Here is a 16,866-nt window from a genome sequence, read left to right as displayed (position 1 = left end):
CAGCCTAATTCAGAGTCATGCAGTGTCAATGAGGCGACTTAGCAGTAAAAACAGAAAGATGATGAGACAGTGCCACGTGTGGGGCTTTAGGTGGTGGGTTACCCATGCCAGGGCTGAGTGTGAAAAAATGTGCATGTTCTTAGAATCAGGAATCACGACTGTGTTCTAGCAAAAAGTACAGTGGTTTGAGCTTTCTACCGTCTAAATCTGTCAGCTTGTATCTTGGGACATATAAGCAAAATTGATGGATCTTGTGGTTTAAAAATTTATCCAAGTACAGCAAAGCTCTTTGCAGTCAGGTAGTGGGAGACGGCTGAATTCCTAATATTGAACCATGCTCGAGATGTGGCTTGAATGTCTCATTCTATTGCCCACTCCTTGCTCTCAATGTGGTCCCATCAATGTGTCATGAGAGTGGACGTCATGCAGGAGTATATAAGTATTTTAAAGGCAAAGATGCAGTGAAGAAACAGGGTCGGTAATGGTTTCATCAAATTTAATATTATTTGTACTTTTACACATTGCAGCTAATTTCTCATGAAACATATTTTAAGCGGTTTCATCTTAATATTGAAGAGTGGGGAAGTGAAGGGGAATCCATACCATTTAGGGGTGTGCAGCAAACCAGTATCAACACCGGCCCCTGTATTACGCTCTCCCACAACATTGATTATTGCCATATCGTCATCAGTTTAAATACACCCGTTTGGTTGGGTGCACACACAAGGCAACAGTGAGTGCTCAACCTTCCAACCAAAGTGGCAGGTAAATTAAAGTAGCATTACATGGGAATTTGTGACAGACAACAGCTCAGATTGATTCCCCCGGTCTTCTTCATGTTTCGTTCTGAACCTCAGAGCAGAGCCAGCGGTCTCACACGATCACCGACCAAAAAGTACAGCTGAAAAGCCATTGTGGCACAGTAATCAGGTAAACTTGTATTCTCTCCTCTCCTAGCTTCAGCACATAACAGCAACATTTATTGGGTGTGCATGTTGCTCTTCCGGCCTGTCTGGGGCTTTAACATAGGTTATGTGCTGGTATGGTTTGATTGGTGTCACTTAAGCCCAGCACAGCCCAAATCTGCATCCCTGCCACCACAACGTGTCTGCCTTTTAAAGGGGGTTCAATTGATGTCTTGCCTGTATTAAATCCAAGATGATTAAAAGAAGCGAGCTGTGGCTCTGACTCAGGGTTAAAGGAGTGGCTGTAAATATTGTTACTCCCTACTGTTCTTGAGGATCTCTGCTTATCATGTTGTTTAAACTATTTTATCATAAAAGAGCTTTATCAGGAAATGTTGTGTTTTGAACAGCTCAATACAAATCTGAAAAAAAAAAAAGAAGATGTGAAACCAACTTTAAACCACTCCAGTTATAGGCTTTAATGTACTGAGAAGTGAACAAAAGATGACTTATAAAAACATCTTTCTCTGGTGTTAAACATAAATGAGGGAAGTATTCCATTGAACAGGCTTGTTCAAGGGGGAGAAGGGGGTCTTAGTGTATGAACATGCCTTCAAATGTGCAATCACTTTTAATGTGATACTACCTTGATATATGTTACCGTTTCAGCAAAAAGCAACATTAAAAAATACCATGCTTCATGTCATACCACCCACCACTACTATGATTGGAGATCCAGTTCACCAGACTGATATGAATGCCCTATATCTTCAAGCATGACTCACATATTTTGTCTCAACTGAATGCGTCACTTCAACAACTTTGCAAACCTGCCCCTGTAAATCACAGTTGGAAATCAAATCAGTGTGAGTGCTGGTGCATATTAACTGCCACTAACCACGATGTCAATAAAGAGTTCCTCTGCTTTCCATTTATAGTCCATATTCTACAATTAAAATGGCAGACACGTCCTGCTGCCTAGTAAACGTCATCACCCTGACTTTCTCAACCATGGCAACAGGTACATGACTAGATTCTGGTTGCCATAACAACCTCAACTTGGCACAGAAGGGGAGGATGCGGCACATTGCGTTCTGTCTCTCATCTTCACAAGCATCCCTGTCCCTGCTCTGAAGAAATCCACAGTTATTTAAACGCAGATAGATTAATGGTCAATTAGGAATGAATGAAAAAGTGATTTCAAGAGTCTAATCCTGTAGACATGTGAAAGCCATAGTGGGGAAAGCTTGAGGATTTGAATCTAAGACATTAAGCTACTTAACATGTCAGACTCCATGACAAGTACAAAAACAATTTATAGTATACGAAACCTTTACTTAAATACTTTAGAAATTGAACATTCAATAACAGAAATATTGTGAAATATTGTGATGAAGAACAAACATTTAGACTTTTGAGCACTAGAGCCCACCTTAAGTCGGAAGACACAAGGCCATAAATCAAAGACAAACTTAATTTACTAAAATACAGGTGATATGCAAAGTGATTGTTGAGGCCTTTTCTCAAGAAAGCAGAGCTCTCATAAAGTCAAACAATCTCTGAGAGGACAGAAATGATTCAGGAAATTGAAAGTATAGAACGACTTTCTTTCCGAGAGACGGCATGACAAAATGCAATAAATGATAAACGCTTGAAATGTTACGTAATCTTATGTTTTGTTTGGCTGGCTTTACTCCATTTCCTTAGGCACAGGAGAATGGACTTTATCAAAAAGTGGAACACCCCTCAAACTGTAGCCTACCATTTCATTATTTACAGTCAGGGCTCAAAAGAACTATGATAGGTACTTCAGAACCACAGATCATATAACTGCCACTTACTATACTATAACTATAACTATATACTTTACTATAACATTTAATACTTTACCTTTATTTGGTAATATGCATTTCAGTTTATCTTTGATGATCTTGTCCTTGTGTTTATAGTTTTTTTTTTCAGTTAATGCAGCTAAAAATAGATTCATTTAGTCAGGGACCCGACACAAGCTGTACTGGGTGGTAAATTCTTATTTTTAAAAAACATCACAGCTCTACATTCTCATTTCCTGTTCAACAGAATATTGGTCTGATTGGATGCTGGCCCTCCATAGGAGCTCTCCGTTTCGAGGCAGGGTGGATACCTGTTAACTAACCATATCCTGCTTTGTAAAGAACTTCACTCAGCTGGTTGTAGCCGGCAGACATTTTGTGCTCCAGTGTTCAACATGGGGTCTATAATCCAACCAGGAAAGCAGAGAGACCCCTCAGTAATTGGGTGCTTAGATTGTCTCTGAGCACCAGATGGGGACTAAAAGCCAGCCCCATTCACCTGAGACCAACAGACAGGCACGGCCTAAAATGGTTGAACATATCGGCGTCTCTCTTCCAGTAAACCTTGATGGATCTGCAAGCTGTTCCAGCTGATCAATGTCTGTCTGAGTTCACAGGAAGGAGATAAAGGCATTAAACAAATCCATCAGGGTTTCCCGCAGGAAATTCACCAGCTAAGGTCGGGGTTCTAAACACGTGTATTTATTAGGACAAAAAAGGGCATGTTTATCGTGGAAAAAAAATCATTAAATAAATAATAACTTCCTTTTTATCTTAAAAGGGCTTCTAAAACTTGAATACAACTGACTGTAATATGAAAAGCTAGATCATTTCAATAACTGTTACTTCAGATTTACAACAAAGAAAGAAATCCTTCTGTGAATAACAAGTTTGCAGTGATTTACAGAAACTTTAGCTCATGTAAGCTTTGACAATGTTAAACATGCAACACACACACCATTCATTTAGCGATGTGTGTGTGTCTGTGCAATGGGTGCAGCTTCAGCGCATGCTGTGCAGTCATATGAAAGACCAAAGGAGGAGCGTGCGTTAAGGGGGCTACATCTTCAGTTTTTGGACTGAACACAACGCTCTGTTACGCAGTTTGTTTGAAAAAAAAAAAAAAACTAGTTATATTAATGATTATACATTTCTGATATTTAAAAAAGTCGGAATTAATTTCCTCTTTTTACAATCAAGGAGCCATTGATCACTTGCGGCCCAAACTGTGGGCAGTGCTCTAACAGAATATCCAACAGCTGAGGCAAAAGGCAGAGGGCGCCTTAAGCGTTTGGGCAAACACCATACAGTAATAAACCAGTAAATGTCCTACTCCGAGAAATAATATCTGTGAAGAACTGCAATTACCACATCACTTCTGTCAGCAATACTGAGAAATTTGAAAAGTATCCCCAGGGTCTGTGCGCTTATAGGCAGAAGTATGAATTGTAACAGTTCATCTCTGTTTGTTTTATTTCACTCATGAATTCCAAATGTTGAACTCACTCACATATTAACATATTAATCATTACATCCTTACAATGTGACTTTATGATCATTTAGTTATGACAAACTGATTGAAATTTGGTGGGACAAAGAAATGCAGAAAAGTTAATTACATTTAATTAAATCATTGTCTGCCTTGGTGTGCAGACCAGAGAAATCCAAACAAAATTCAGTCTAATAAACTCCTTATTGTCTTACCAGCATGATGCTCTGCTGAACGTAAACCAGCAGTACAGTTCTGCCAAAGAATCAGTTAGTTTGCTGTGTGTTACAACAAGACTGCTCAGTTTTTGTGTTAGCTTTCATGTGTTAAATTTTTAGCCAAAAGTCACTGCTAGAAGTACACAGAATTACACAGGAGTTTAAAATGGTTTGCCCTTCATTAAAAGGATAACGGAAGCCATGTGTACTCATCAAATCATTTCAAAAATGCCTTTAAACCATGTCGTTTTCATTGATTGGAACAACACCACAATGACTGATCATGGGAGTAGAGCACAAGAGAAAACATCTCTGGTATATTTAAAAAAAAAAAAAAAGTGTGATGTTATATAATGATTGTAACAATGTTCACTGCATTTACAGGCTAACGGCTTGATTGTGCGAGTCCTTTCCTACAATCCTGTCAAAAGAGAAATCAACACAATCACAGCTCAAATGCTTTTTCTAAATAGCATTATAAATACACACTATTTTCATGAGTAAATAAAAGCAGCGGCTGAGATGAACTGCAGGTTTGAGCCACGCCACGGATAATTTAATTGTAGAATATTAATTTGGGAGCATATAGATTAGACGAGGCCCATTTTAAAGTTACCAAGGAAACACTCTGCCTGTTGTATCCTGTATCTTTGGAACAGAGTGTGTGATGGCTCGGTTGCCATGGCTGCAGCACAGGTGACAGAGTTGTCACTGGATGCAGCTCAAAGCTGAGGGCTAAAAGTAGTGTGTGTGAGCACTGCTGTGCACATTTGACAAACAGCTGAGCTTGTTGCAACCACAACACAGCACATATAACATCTCCAAAACAGAAACCAACATGCGGTATCTTCATTATCCCTTTGGACACAGTGAACTTTCACGTCTGGTCAGGGAGATGCCTTGTGGCCTTTAATTTAAAACTATCAACTGTGCAACTGAATACAGCTCTTCTGAGTACTCCTGCCACAATACCCATGGAAATTTACAGACTGGCAGACTAGTTTGTCTAGTCAGGAGTAGTGAGCTTTCAAATTAAGACTCCACATAACAGTCATGCGTTCTAATGATATGATTATGCATCCAATAAACCAGTACAGCACAGTGATTAGCTTAACTGTGATTGGAGGCACTGTGTTCCTACTAACAAATCCTCTGTTTCTACTAAGAAGGCTGATCACGTCATTTTTCTCTTCCTACTGGGCAGAGACGAGAGGAGGAAAAAAGCACAGGAAGACACCAGAACAATGCACTGAATGCAGGGTACTGCAACTGACAACAGAGCCTGCAAAACACATTAGGTAATCTGTTATGACAAGGCTTAATGTGTCCAGTCCCCTCAATCACAAAGACCCCTTTCACACTGCCTATCCCCACCATCCCCCCTTCTTTCCTAAAAAGTGATCACCGCACAAAAAGAAACTTTCACATTTTTGTTATGAAGTTTAGTTTTTTTTTAAAACATCTTCAGGATACTTTTGATTAAAAAATGCAACACCTTAGATATATTTAATGAACAACGTAAACACATACCCAATAACCCAGGTTATATCAGGAAATCTGGTTTGTGCTGGAAATCAAAGTACTGAATAAAAGATTAAAACTTGGAGATGCAGTTTCTCAGCAATCAGGTTTAGCCCTATTTTTAATCATATAGGGTGACAATAAGTTAAAAATCCAAAAATGTCAGCGAGCCTGCTGTGCCATTTATTTCTACTAAGCGCAATATCTGGTGAAAAGATATCTTTGTATTTCTGATGATGGTGATTCTGATTTCCCAATTAATTGAACCAAGATGGCGGTGCGCACAGACAGGACAGCAGGCAGCTTTGGCCTGTCTATGAAGAGAGCTGGTTTACTCTTAACATTGCATTTAAAAAATCATCATCAAGCTCAGTTCAATAAATAAGATTTAAATCACATTCAGATTTTTTCTGGAAGGAGCTGTATTTACTTTTTAGTAGTTGGTTAAAATGCAAATAAAATAAGACATCAAATGGCTACAGTTTAGCTCGAAAGCAGTGGGAAAGGGTGCAGTCCTGGCCTATGGGCCAGCTGTTCCAAATCTGACTACCGTCTATTTATACAGCAGCAGATGGCAGCTAGTGCTTTACATGCCGACAGACTGTCAGTGACAGGAAGGAATGGACAGATTTCAGCCGCCCAACCTTTCCGCCGAACTCACAGCCAAACCACACATTGCTCCCAGCTCACAGACACTGATAGCTAGCGAGGTCTGCGAGTGCAGTTTAATATTAGCAGTTCACACAGGCTCACCGAGTCCTGGATAACAGTGACTACAAAGAGGCTTCTAGAAACGACCAGACACATAAAACATGCTAAGCCAGCAGGACTCCATTCAGAAGCTAAACAAACACACAACTACAACAATGAGAGTGATACAACAATGAGAGTGGGATATCAGTCAGACTCTCAGGTGATGAAGCCACATGCACACAGAGCTGGCATGAAATCAGAACTAAAACAATAATTATCCAGAATACAAGCCAGTAGCTCTTCAGCGCAATGCCTAGAGTGACTACCTAAACAATGTCCCCCAGCTTGTCTAATTCGTGTATATGATGTTGGCACCTCAAAGTTAACATTTACAAAATGATACAGAATCCTTTGTCAGGGATTTCAGCTGTTTTCACAGTTCAGAGGCAAGGCTTCTTATGGATCAGGTCCAAGGAGGATATTCTCTTCTCTGCAGGTGCTGCCTCAAAAGGTCTAGAGGTCTGTCCAAACACATCCTGTGTCACGGAAAGCCATGTTTACACATCCACAGCTTTAGACCAGCCCGGTGTTTTAAGGCTTAAGGCACTTTATGTATTGAAAATTGAAACTTGCACGTGTCAACTTTTTTAAGAGGAACTTAGTCTGCATTATGAAACCAAGCTGAAAAGGTCTACAATAAAGCACTTCTTCCCCAATTCATTAGAAAATGCTTAAACAATTCTAAAAAAGCTTTACTTTGGTGATGAAAAGAATGAGTTGGTATTTGTAATCATGAATAAAGGGCAGTCACAAGAATGAAAAGCCACAAAACTACTAAACACTGAATTTGCATTACAAAGTTATGACTCTGTCCATTCTATACAGTTGCACATTTGTTTTAAATCTTGACTCGTGATAAAACTGTGTCTAAAATGGTCTGAAAACAACAGTATACAGTCTATCATATGACCGAGGAACGATCCAGGCAGAGTGGTTGAGTTGGGACAACAGTGTAGACCAGGCTGTGTAGAACAGGGTAATGAAGAGAGCCTCTTACACTGCTCACAACAAGCACCCATTTTACAGAGCAGTGACCTGGATTTTCTCAACTAGCCTTCTCCAAAGTCTCACTTTAAATGCTCTCTGGATTTATGCAACCATCATGACATCATGTCGACAACTCTGTCATGCCCATCTGTGAAAATCATCCGTCTTTTTTTCATGATGACCAATGTTTAAATTCAAAAAGAAATTCAAAAAAGCTGCATCACTCGTTGTAATGTTATGATGCCAGTACACACAAAAGAAAGAGACTAGTGTTGACAAATATGCAGCATTTTCTCTGTGGAGGTTGAACATGATGTGTGTATTTGAATGCTACCTTGAGTTTTCACAGATCATTAAAACAGTTATTAATTAGGCTTTTAAGAATAATAAACTGTCAATCCCCTGACTTCCTTCTTATGAATAATACAAAATGAGCATTATGCCACCACCAAGCTTCTCGTGCCTGGACTGCAAAGCCCTCCAGTTTGCCTCTGAATTCAGCCCCCAGACTGTGAGAGGAAACCAAACAATACAGTCTGGAAAAAGGGCTGTTTCAGTCAGGGCACAAAAACTCAAAAACACATTCACTGCCTTGAATGTGGGAAAGTCTAGCCATTTCATCCAACTTAGGCAACGAACCAAAGGTAAGAGGGGCAACCCCAGAAGTACCATAACTTTAAAACAAACACACCATTATCTGCTGTTAAGCTGCTGTTTGCATCACCAAGACAGGGATGAATGGTGGTGGAAGCTGTTTGCTGTGAGTGCTATTTGGTTTAAACTGCAAAATGAGTTGGACATCCTTAAAAAAGTCTAACTCTAGTGGGTGTGTCCTCATCTATAAAAAGGGAAATAGACGGGAGTACAGCTACCATGAATGTGTCTGGGGTACATTTTGTCTTTTAACTTTTTATGACAACATCTAGATTTAGTCAAAACATGTTGTGGGCCTACAACATTCTCTGTTTACCCATTTATTACTATTCTTCACACTTGCACCAAAAAGATACAAAAGGGCATACACACATTCGCATACACGTGCCTTCTTCCCCCTCCTCTATTTATTTTGGTTTCTGCAAAACTGGGACACATTTTAGGATTTGGCGAGACTGCATTTAACCAGACTAATTCTGTGTTTGCTGTTATGTGAAGGCAGGCAGATGTTTACTTTGGCCTTTATCTCTCTGGTCATATTACTTAATGGATTTTCTGATCCAGACACCATCAGCAGATCTAAGAAGAGCTTTTAAGGGAAAAAAACCTGTAAGCATCAATATCTTGCTGTTTTTTTTCTGAAGGGTTCTTATCTGCAAAGAAAATTACTATAATAATACATTGAATTTAGCAATGTGTCCACAATTATCTAAGTTAAAACAAAAATGTTAAATAGAAATGAGCTGAGTGAGTTCTTTTCTAGTCCTCAGACTAACCCAAGTGCTGTGGTGTAAAAGAGCTTGTGGTAGTCAGACCTGCCAATGTATACACTGATTGCAGAAGCTGATATGTAAAGTTTCCATCAGTATTTAATTATCCCATTCATACACATTCAAACACCACCAACGACGCAACAGGAGCAACTCGGGGTTAAGTGTCTTGCCTAAGCACACATCTGACATGTGGCTGCCGGAGCAGGGGATCGAACCCCTGACCTTCCAGATGAGAGCTATACCGACTCTACCACTGAACCACAGCCGCCCATCTACAAATCTACTTTTCTGAATGTCTAGTGATTTGCTTTTAAGACTGTTTTTCTAAATGTCTTAAGTTCAAATATATAGATCTTAACATTTTCCTCGAGAAAATTTTAAATATGTTTTTAATGAAAAAAGTGAAATGAAAGGCCCCATATTATTTGCATTAGGCACATACATCAGGACCATAAACATCAGTGGATATAAATTATTTCCCTTTTCCTCAGTTTTAGCTCCACTACACGAAAACCTCTTCTCAGCCTCCACCAATATGTATGAAATCCCATCCTCCCCTGCTGGGCCACTGTATGTGATGCTGCCTCACGCTGTCTTACACGTGAATAGTGCTCGTGAATGACTTTCACTGTCTCTGCTGCTGTGGATGCGTTTACATCTCCCCTCCCCCTCTCTTGAGTCAGCTCTGATCGCATCCTCTCCTCTTCTATCTCACATTTTCTGCAAAAGGCTCCCACAGCTTCCTCTGCACAGGCTGGAACGTAAGAGTGATTTGATAAAACTATGATGTGAACAAAATGGAGAGAGCTGATGTATGGAAGATAGTCATTGATAAAAGGTGAGTGCTGAAAAATACAACACATTCTTCACTGTAGAGCTATGTGACAAGAAGCATCCTCAGACCCAAAGAGGTCAGTTTCCTTAAGCAAATCAATGTGACAAAACAAATTAAGAGATCATTAAGGTAAATCTGCTTTTGTTCACTGTTAGTACAGCTTATTTAAAAACATCTGAAGCTGGTCCTTATGGTGTCAGCAGGGAATAAATGCCAACAAATTCCTCAGTTACACAGTCAGACGGTTACATCATCACTATGTAAACTATTACGTTCTTTCCAGATGTTGGGAGATGCAAGAGGTGTAGGAGGAGGCATACTGACTTTGAGGTCCTAATTTAAGAAAATGTTTCAACATTGCAGACTAGAAATGTTCTGGCAGTTTGATAAGTAAATGATATGAGTTATATCATATTCTTACAGAAGTTGTGGAGTGATAACCCCAAGTGGTCAGCAACAAAGTTGAAACTGCAATTAAGTGGGAGAGAGCATTTATCACTTTCCCACTCTAACCACACATCAACTACATTCCAGTTATCCGCTGATCCCTTTAGGCAACTCCATGTAGGGGTTTCTGAATCACTTCCAAACAGCTGTTAATGAAAATGATAAGGTAAAGGTGGAAGAAGACAACATGGTTTTGTGTCTCATTTTACTTTGCGCTATGAAAAACACATCTTTCATTAGATTTCAAAGCTCAATTTAAAAAAAAAAAAATACTAAAGGGTTAACTGCATGAAAGAGCGTCACCTTACATAAACCTAAAGCACTTTCAAGATCAGAGAAGAATTTGATATTTTATTAAAATGTCTTTAAAAAGTCATAATCATAACAAGAAATATCCTTGATACCTTGCCATTCACGTCAGGTTATAAAACTGTGGCAACTGGGTTAGCATACACACAACTTCATCAAGACTGTCTCTACATGGCTGTTCTCCAAACTCTAACACCTGTCTACTATTTATTAAGACATAAATACTGAAGCCAAAACCTTAAAAGGGAGAAATACAGAGCAGTACATATCCAGAAAGACGGTTGACTAAAGCCCATAACTTTAGAAGGAAGAAGTGAGATGTCTTTGTGCATTCATCAGCAAGAAATGCTGATTCCTTGACAAACCTGAAGACAAGAAGATGACCATAGACGATAAGACAGTGTATATGATACGATTTCTCACACTCAGGCTCTCAGTGTTTTTGTTTCTTCCTGGTTAATGAAAAAGTTTCCTAGAAAGCCCAAATGCATTCAACATTAAAAACATTTAGGACAAGTCAAGATAAGTCAAACTTTGTGTAAGCAGCATGAAGAACGTTAAAATGAACTTGTTGTCTCTTATTCAGCTGTTATAGTTAGTTGTTATAATAGCTGGCTTCAATACTTGGCGTAAATGTGCACCTCTGGACTGAAAGTCCCATGACACAGCATGAGTTGATACCAGTCACAGACATCTATCTGCCTGTCCTCCCCTCTTATTAGGAGATCAGTCTGGTATGTGGGAGACTGCTCTGTAAGTAGTGCATGTGGGCAAATGTGGTGTCACTCCAAAACAATCTCAGCATGAGGGCATGAGGAATCTAACACCTCGAGTGGCCATGTGTAGGTTTGTGCACACCAACAAGGGTCAAGGAGGATTATTGCCGCAGGGCTTGGCAACCTGAAGCTAGCCTTGCAGATTACTGTTCTTAATCAGGTCAAGTAGACCTGTATGCACAGGGTTCAGCAGCAGAATGACAGTCCCTCATCCAAACCCATGATTCCCATATTTCAGCTCTCTCCTCAACAGGAATTAATTCATACAAGACGATGCATTGTCGCTCCTGCTCTAGTGATACCTTCCACAAATGTGTTACTGACACTAGTGTTGAGCTGATTCCTCCCTGCAGGAGTTTTGTAAGGTCAACATCCACTTAGCTCACCCTGATTGGACCCTCAGCAAAATTGTATCTGAAAGGTAAAGGTCTAATTGATAAATTAACCTTTTGTTTGTTCTATCAATTTGTCAGTCTGTTTACTTTTAGCTCAGGGGATAATATGTAACAACAGCTGCTCCTATATCACAGGACATTTACAATCTTGCAGAAAAATTATCATGCAGAAAATCTGGACATGGGTATTTTCCACTTCACTGAATAAAACGCTCTAACATATCAGATCCATCCATCATCCATCATCGGCCAAACATACACGAGTTGCTGCTCACTGGGGGAACATAACGCACACGTTACATAACAAGACAGAGAACACATCAGGGCCCTAATGAAGGCAGGATTTGGGTGCCCTGGCGTTATTCAACATTCGGAGCACCAACACTAACTGATGCAATGGCCCATCGCGTCACCCCTTTATAATTACATTAGCTCTGGTATGTTTAAGAGCTTCTACTGAAAAGGGGCTTCGCTTGTTTCCAGCCTGCCTGCAGAGGCCTTGGACACATTTCCTGCACACTGGATAATCAATTTGCTGCCCCTCTGCCTGCACCCTATCCTTGACAACCCTCCGCCCATGGTGAAAGTGGGATAGAGAGAGAGAGAGAGGGAGGGAGACAGCATATCCTGCCTTTGCCCCCAAAGCTCTCTCTTTCTCTGAGCTGTTGACACACATGCACACAGACACATAATGCCCTTGAGTGAGTTACAACAATAAGGGGAGTGTCATGGCCTCATACACACATCTGCCAAACACCTACAAGCTGACCAAGCACGACCATAAAACATCCCGTTTCTGAAAAGCAGCTCTCAGTCCAACTACTTCTTTCACCACAGACGTTTTAAAATAGAAATCCAAAAGGGATCGTGCACTTTATTTCATGCTAGCACTACGACACTGATTCAGATTGAATCAGCTTTTTAAACAACATTTGACCAAAGTATTCAATGTGAGTATCCTTTCAATTAAAAAGTTAAATCATCGGATGTGATGAAAGTAGTTTGAAAATATTCGATGGAGGTTCTTGTACTTCTGCGGTTGTAAAAAGAAATGTTGAAATGGGAACGTATGATTATAAATCTGAGAGAGGTAAAACCCCAGGGGACATTTTGTAGCCACTCATAAGAGAAATTATTTTAGGATGAGAAAATAAAGTTGTGATGACTCTTGGTTGGATTTATGTTTTTGGATTTTGTGTTTTTTTGTAAATTACATGCAACTAGTATGAAAATGGATCACATTGCAATGCATTAAAGAGAGCACTGAAGATCCAAATAAGGATGCAATTTGCCATTAAATTCACAGTCATTTAAAAAAAAGTTTTGCCATCCATTTAAACACTGAGGAGACAGTCATCATGTCTTTGACATCTATTAGATTTTAAAGACAAAATATAACCGACTGTGGGACAAATTGTGAAAAGTTCTAGGAAACTGGGAAACCAGGAAACCACAACTGCAGAATGGTTAGCACGTCACACTGCATGTCAAATAATTTTAACTGCGTGTAAGAATCTGTGCAGGTTAGAGCATCTAGGTACTGTTTAACCTCTCAAGGGCCAAATAAGAGAGCATTCTCAGCATACCATCTGCAATGAAGTCCTGATGAAGGGAGAGTATGGCCTCCTGCCAGCCTCCCTTTCAGCTCTGCAATCTGCCCATGTGATAGGAGGTAGAGTAGGCAGTACTGCAGCCTCCTCCTCCTCCTCCTCTCCTTCGTTTACACACTCACACACTAACCCCCCCAAAACACTGCATATTCCTCTGCAGTTCTGCTACAAACCAAGAGTCACCCTCCAGCACCTCCAAGTGACATTGGCATAGTGAAAACTGGAGGATATGGAGTAAAAGAACTGAGGATTACAAAGCTTCTCTTTGGTAGAGTTTGAGAGATGAAGGCAAGTGAGCCATAACTGGATCTTATGGAAGATTCATAAAGGCTTAGTCTAATGAACCCAGTAAGACTGACAGACAGAACTCAAACCAACTGAGTGAATGTGCTGGAAGAACAGGTTTCTGACTTAACAAGCTGTCTTGTAACTGTTCCAAAAGTACACGCTACCGTCATGGAGACTGTGTTCACCTGCCAGTTTAAATGGGGCAGAGCACAGCCATGAGTAAGGAGGCTGCTAGCATAGCACTTTACTCCACCTGATGACTCACAGTCACAAGAGGGCAGGTTGAATCACAAGACTGCAAACCACATCCAGGTCTTGTCCTCTTGCTTTGCTACATCTATCCTGTCATATAAATATTCTTACATATTCCAAAATTACAACTGAAATGTGGGTTTATCACAGATTTCCATAAAGACTTTGAATAGTTTTTCGCACAATGATTCATCAATGTGCAAAATGATTCAACCATTACATGACTATTTTTACATGACACGTTCCAAGAGTTAGACGTATAAAGTCTTATTTTAGTGGGGATTTTATTTAAGTTCATAGATCTGCCCATAAGCATTTAAAATAATTTTGAAGCCCCATTTTCATATATCTTTCACACATGCAAAGCCAACAGTGACTAAGACGAAACCTCCATACATAATTTAAGTTTTGGGAAGCATTTTAAATGCATCTATAGAATACTGGTCCCAGTAATATGTTGTTTAATGTTAGACTCATCTGCTGACACTGCAACATATCAAAACTTAAACTGATTTGTTTAATGTCAGAAGGCCTGATCAACTTTGGCATTACATCTTCAGTTTTACCCCACGATGTACTGTAAAATGAAAAGCAGTCAAACATGTAAATGATTAATTCCTCGCCATAACTTTTACAAACTGTTTGTGTAGAGTAAGAGATAACATAATCATAAACTACATTGTAATATCAAATGCATTCTAAAACCACCAACTGTGTGATAAAGCCTTGATGAATACACAGGCCATGCTGTGTGGCGACCCCTGGGTCTCCCAGTATGATCCAACTCAGCGTTTCTCACACAAAGTCTCCCAAGGCATGCAGGCCCCTTCAGAGGAGGAGGAGGAATTTCACTCTGTAAGCCTTTTATTCTCTTTCAGGCTGTTTGTCCCCAACCGTCGCCTATTCAGTGCGCCCATTCTACTGTTCTAAGCCAAGACCCCTGATGGAAAATCAAGCAGGAGCATGTGTGGTATACCAAACTTTTTCCGAAGCAGAGAAGCCTGAACAAATTCAAAATGAAATGGCTTAATGTGTGTGTGTGTCTGCGTTCAAGCCGAGTACTTACTTGTAGTGTTCCCTTGCATCTGAATGATACATTTTGAGTCCTTGCTCATCTCCCTTGAGTTGAAGGGCCGTACACGGACGGCGACTTTTACAGATGCCCCAGACATGTTTGCAGTTTAGGCTCCAGGTAAGTTTCCTTTAATGTCCTTCCTAAAGTAAACATGGAAAAATGGCATGGTTGCAAAAGCAATATCTAGCATTCAAAGCTTTTCTTTCCATAGTAAATAAAAACAAACAAAAAAAATGCCACTCAGAAATAGTGCAGAACCCATCATCACAAAATGTAACACAAACACAATTGAAAGCACAACCCCTCCCTATTTCAGGTCATAACAGCCTACAACAAATATGGCCGACCAAAACCACTGAAGCTTAAGTTTTTTGTAAACTGCAGCCACTTAGACATCAACAGTAATAAACAATTTGAGGTCATTTATTTCATGTATAATTCTGTAGTTCATGTAAAACAAGCTCTTTGTTAAATCGAATATGAACATGCATGGACTAATTTGGCAGCATGAACGACACATTACTTCTCATTTAATAAATGCATTTGCTGTGTGTTCACTGTAAATTCAGTCCACACATCCTGCGGTCCCCTGACTACATATGCCCAGTGTGATGTTTTTCCATGCCCTTGCAAGTCAGCCATACTTGCTAAAGCATACGCCCATGAAATTCTATCTTCCCAATTTTGTGTAGGCTTCAACGGGACAAGTGAGCGGGGCCTCTGTGCGGTATCTGACAGTGACCTCTCTGTGCGGACGGAGAGCTTAAACATTTCGTTTATAAAAATTTAATTTGCAACGTTATGAAGGAAGTAGGCTAATCCTCTGCTGCTGTGTGTTGTGAAGTGTGCAGGGAGGAGTTGCATTGCTTATTTTAGCGGCACAGACTCGACGCTATGTGCCGTATGTAACCTGCACGGAAGGCTTTTGAGGGAATCCAACATAACAACCTTTCAAATGCAATATTTAAATCTTAAATATATTAGTCAGTACTTGTGAGTTAGCTTCAAGCCGTAAATGAAATGCACCCCCCCCCCCTGCTGTCACTTCAGTTTCTCTGACGGATATAACTACTAAATGAATAAATTAAATGTATATTTTGTATCCCAATTCGCGAACCAAGTAGGAGTTTAATCGTAAAAGCTGTAATAGCATACTACCAGGACTACACAACGGAGGAATAGGCTGCAAGACATTGGCACGTCTGTGACTACATGTTAGCTTACAGAGAACTGCTTACCAGACACTTCTGCCTGGGATGCACAACACCAACCCAGTGCATCGCAATACATTAACAATACAAATACAAATGATGTTATTTCATGGTTTACTCACGTCTGAAGACACTCGTCAAGATCAAAACATGCAGAGGATAGAAGTGACGTTAGCTCGCGGGCGGTAAGATGTGTTGTTTTTTTTTTTGTTGTTTTATTTTATCTAAATCCACGAGCACGAAAACTGTAATTAAGTCCGCTTTCGTGATAAACACCCATCATAGCGGTATCCTCCGCCGAATAAAGCTGTGACTCTCTGGTGAGGTTATTTTTCCAGTTGAGATGCAAGGCGGATGTCTCTCTGCACACAAGCGAAAAGAAGAATTGATAGATAGCCTTGATTTACCGAAGAGATTACGTCAACTCCCTCGCGGCCCACGCTTGACCGACAGCACGACGGACCAATCAGCGAAGAGATGTCTGTGACTAATGTTCCACGGAGCAAATGGTGATCCTCAGCATCGGAAGTGGGTGG

General features: G+C 40.1%; 1 protein-coding gene across 10 annotated transcripts in view; it reads right to left on the bottom strand.

The window, feature by feature from the left end:
* kif1b (kinesin family member 1B) overlaps positions 1-16,712 on the bottom strand; it is a 57,758-nt gene extending 41,046 nt beyond the window's left edge. For 8 of the 10 annotated variants that reach the window (XM_065961801.1, XM_065961799.1, XM_065961802.1 and 5 more), the window contains exons 1-2: positions 16,453-16,711; positions 15,111-15,259 (exon numbers count right to left, since the gene is read on the bottom strand). In XM_065961801.1, the coding sequence (XP_065817873.1) occupies positions 15,111-15,216 (106 nt within the window). In that variant the 5' untranslated portion in view covers positions 15,217-15,259; positions 16,453-16,711. Of the gene's footprint in view, positions 1-15,110; positions 15,260-16,452 lie in introns of all 10 variants that reach the window. The other 2 variants (XM_065961798.1, XM_065961800.1) reach the window with 1 other exon arrangement.
* Between the last annotated feature and the right edge of the window lie 154 nt (positions 16,713-16,866).

This window comes from Labrus bergylta, chromosome 12 (assembly GCF_963930695.1).
Source record: "Labrus bergylta chromosome 12, fLabBer1.1, whole genome shotgun sequence".
Lineage (NCBI taxonomy): Eukaryota > Metazoa > Chordata > Actinopteri > Labriformes > Labridae > Labrus > Labrus bergylta.
The sequence above is the reverse complement of the archived record's forward strand: the minus strand, read 5'-3'. Positions and strand labels throughout refer to the sequence as shown.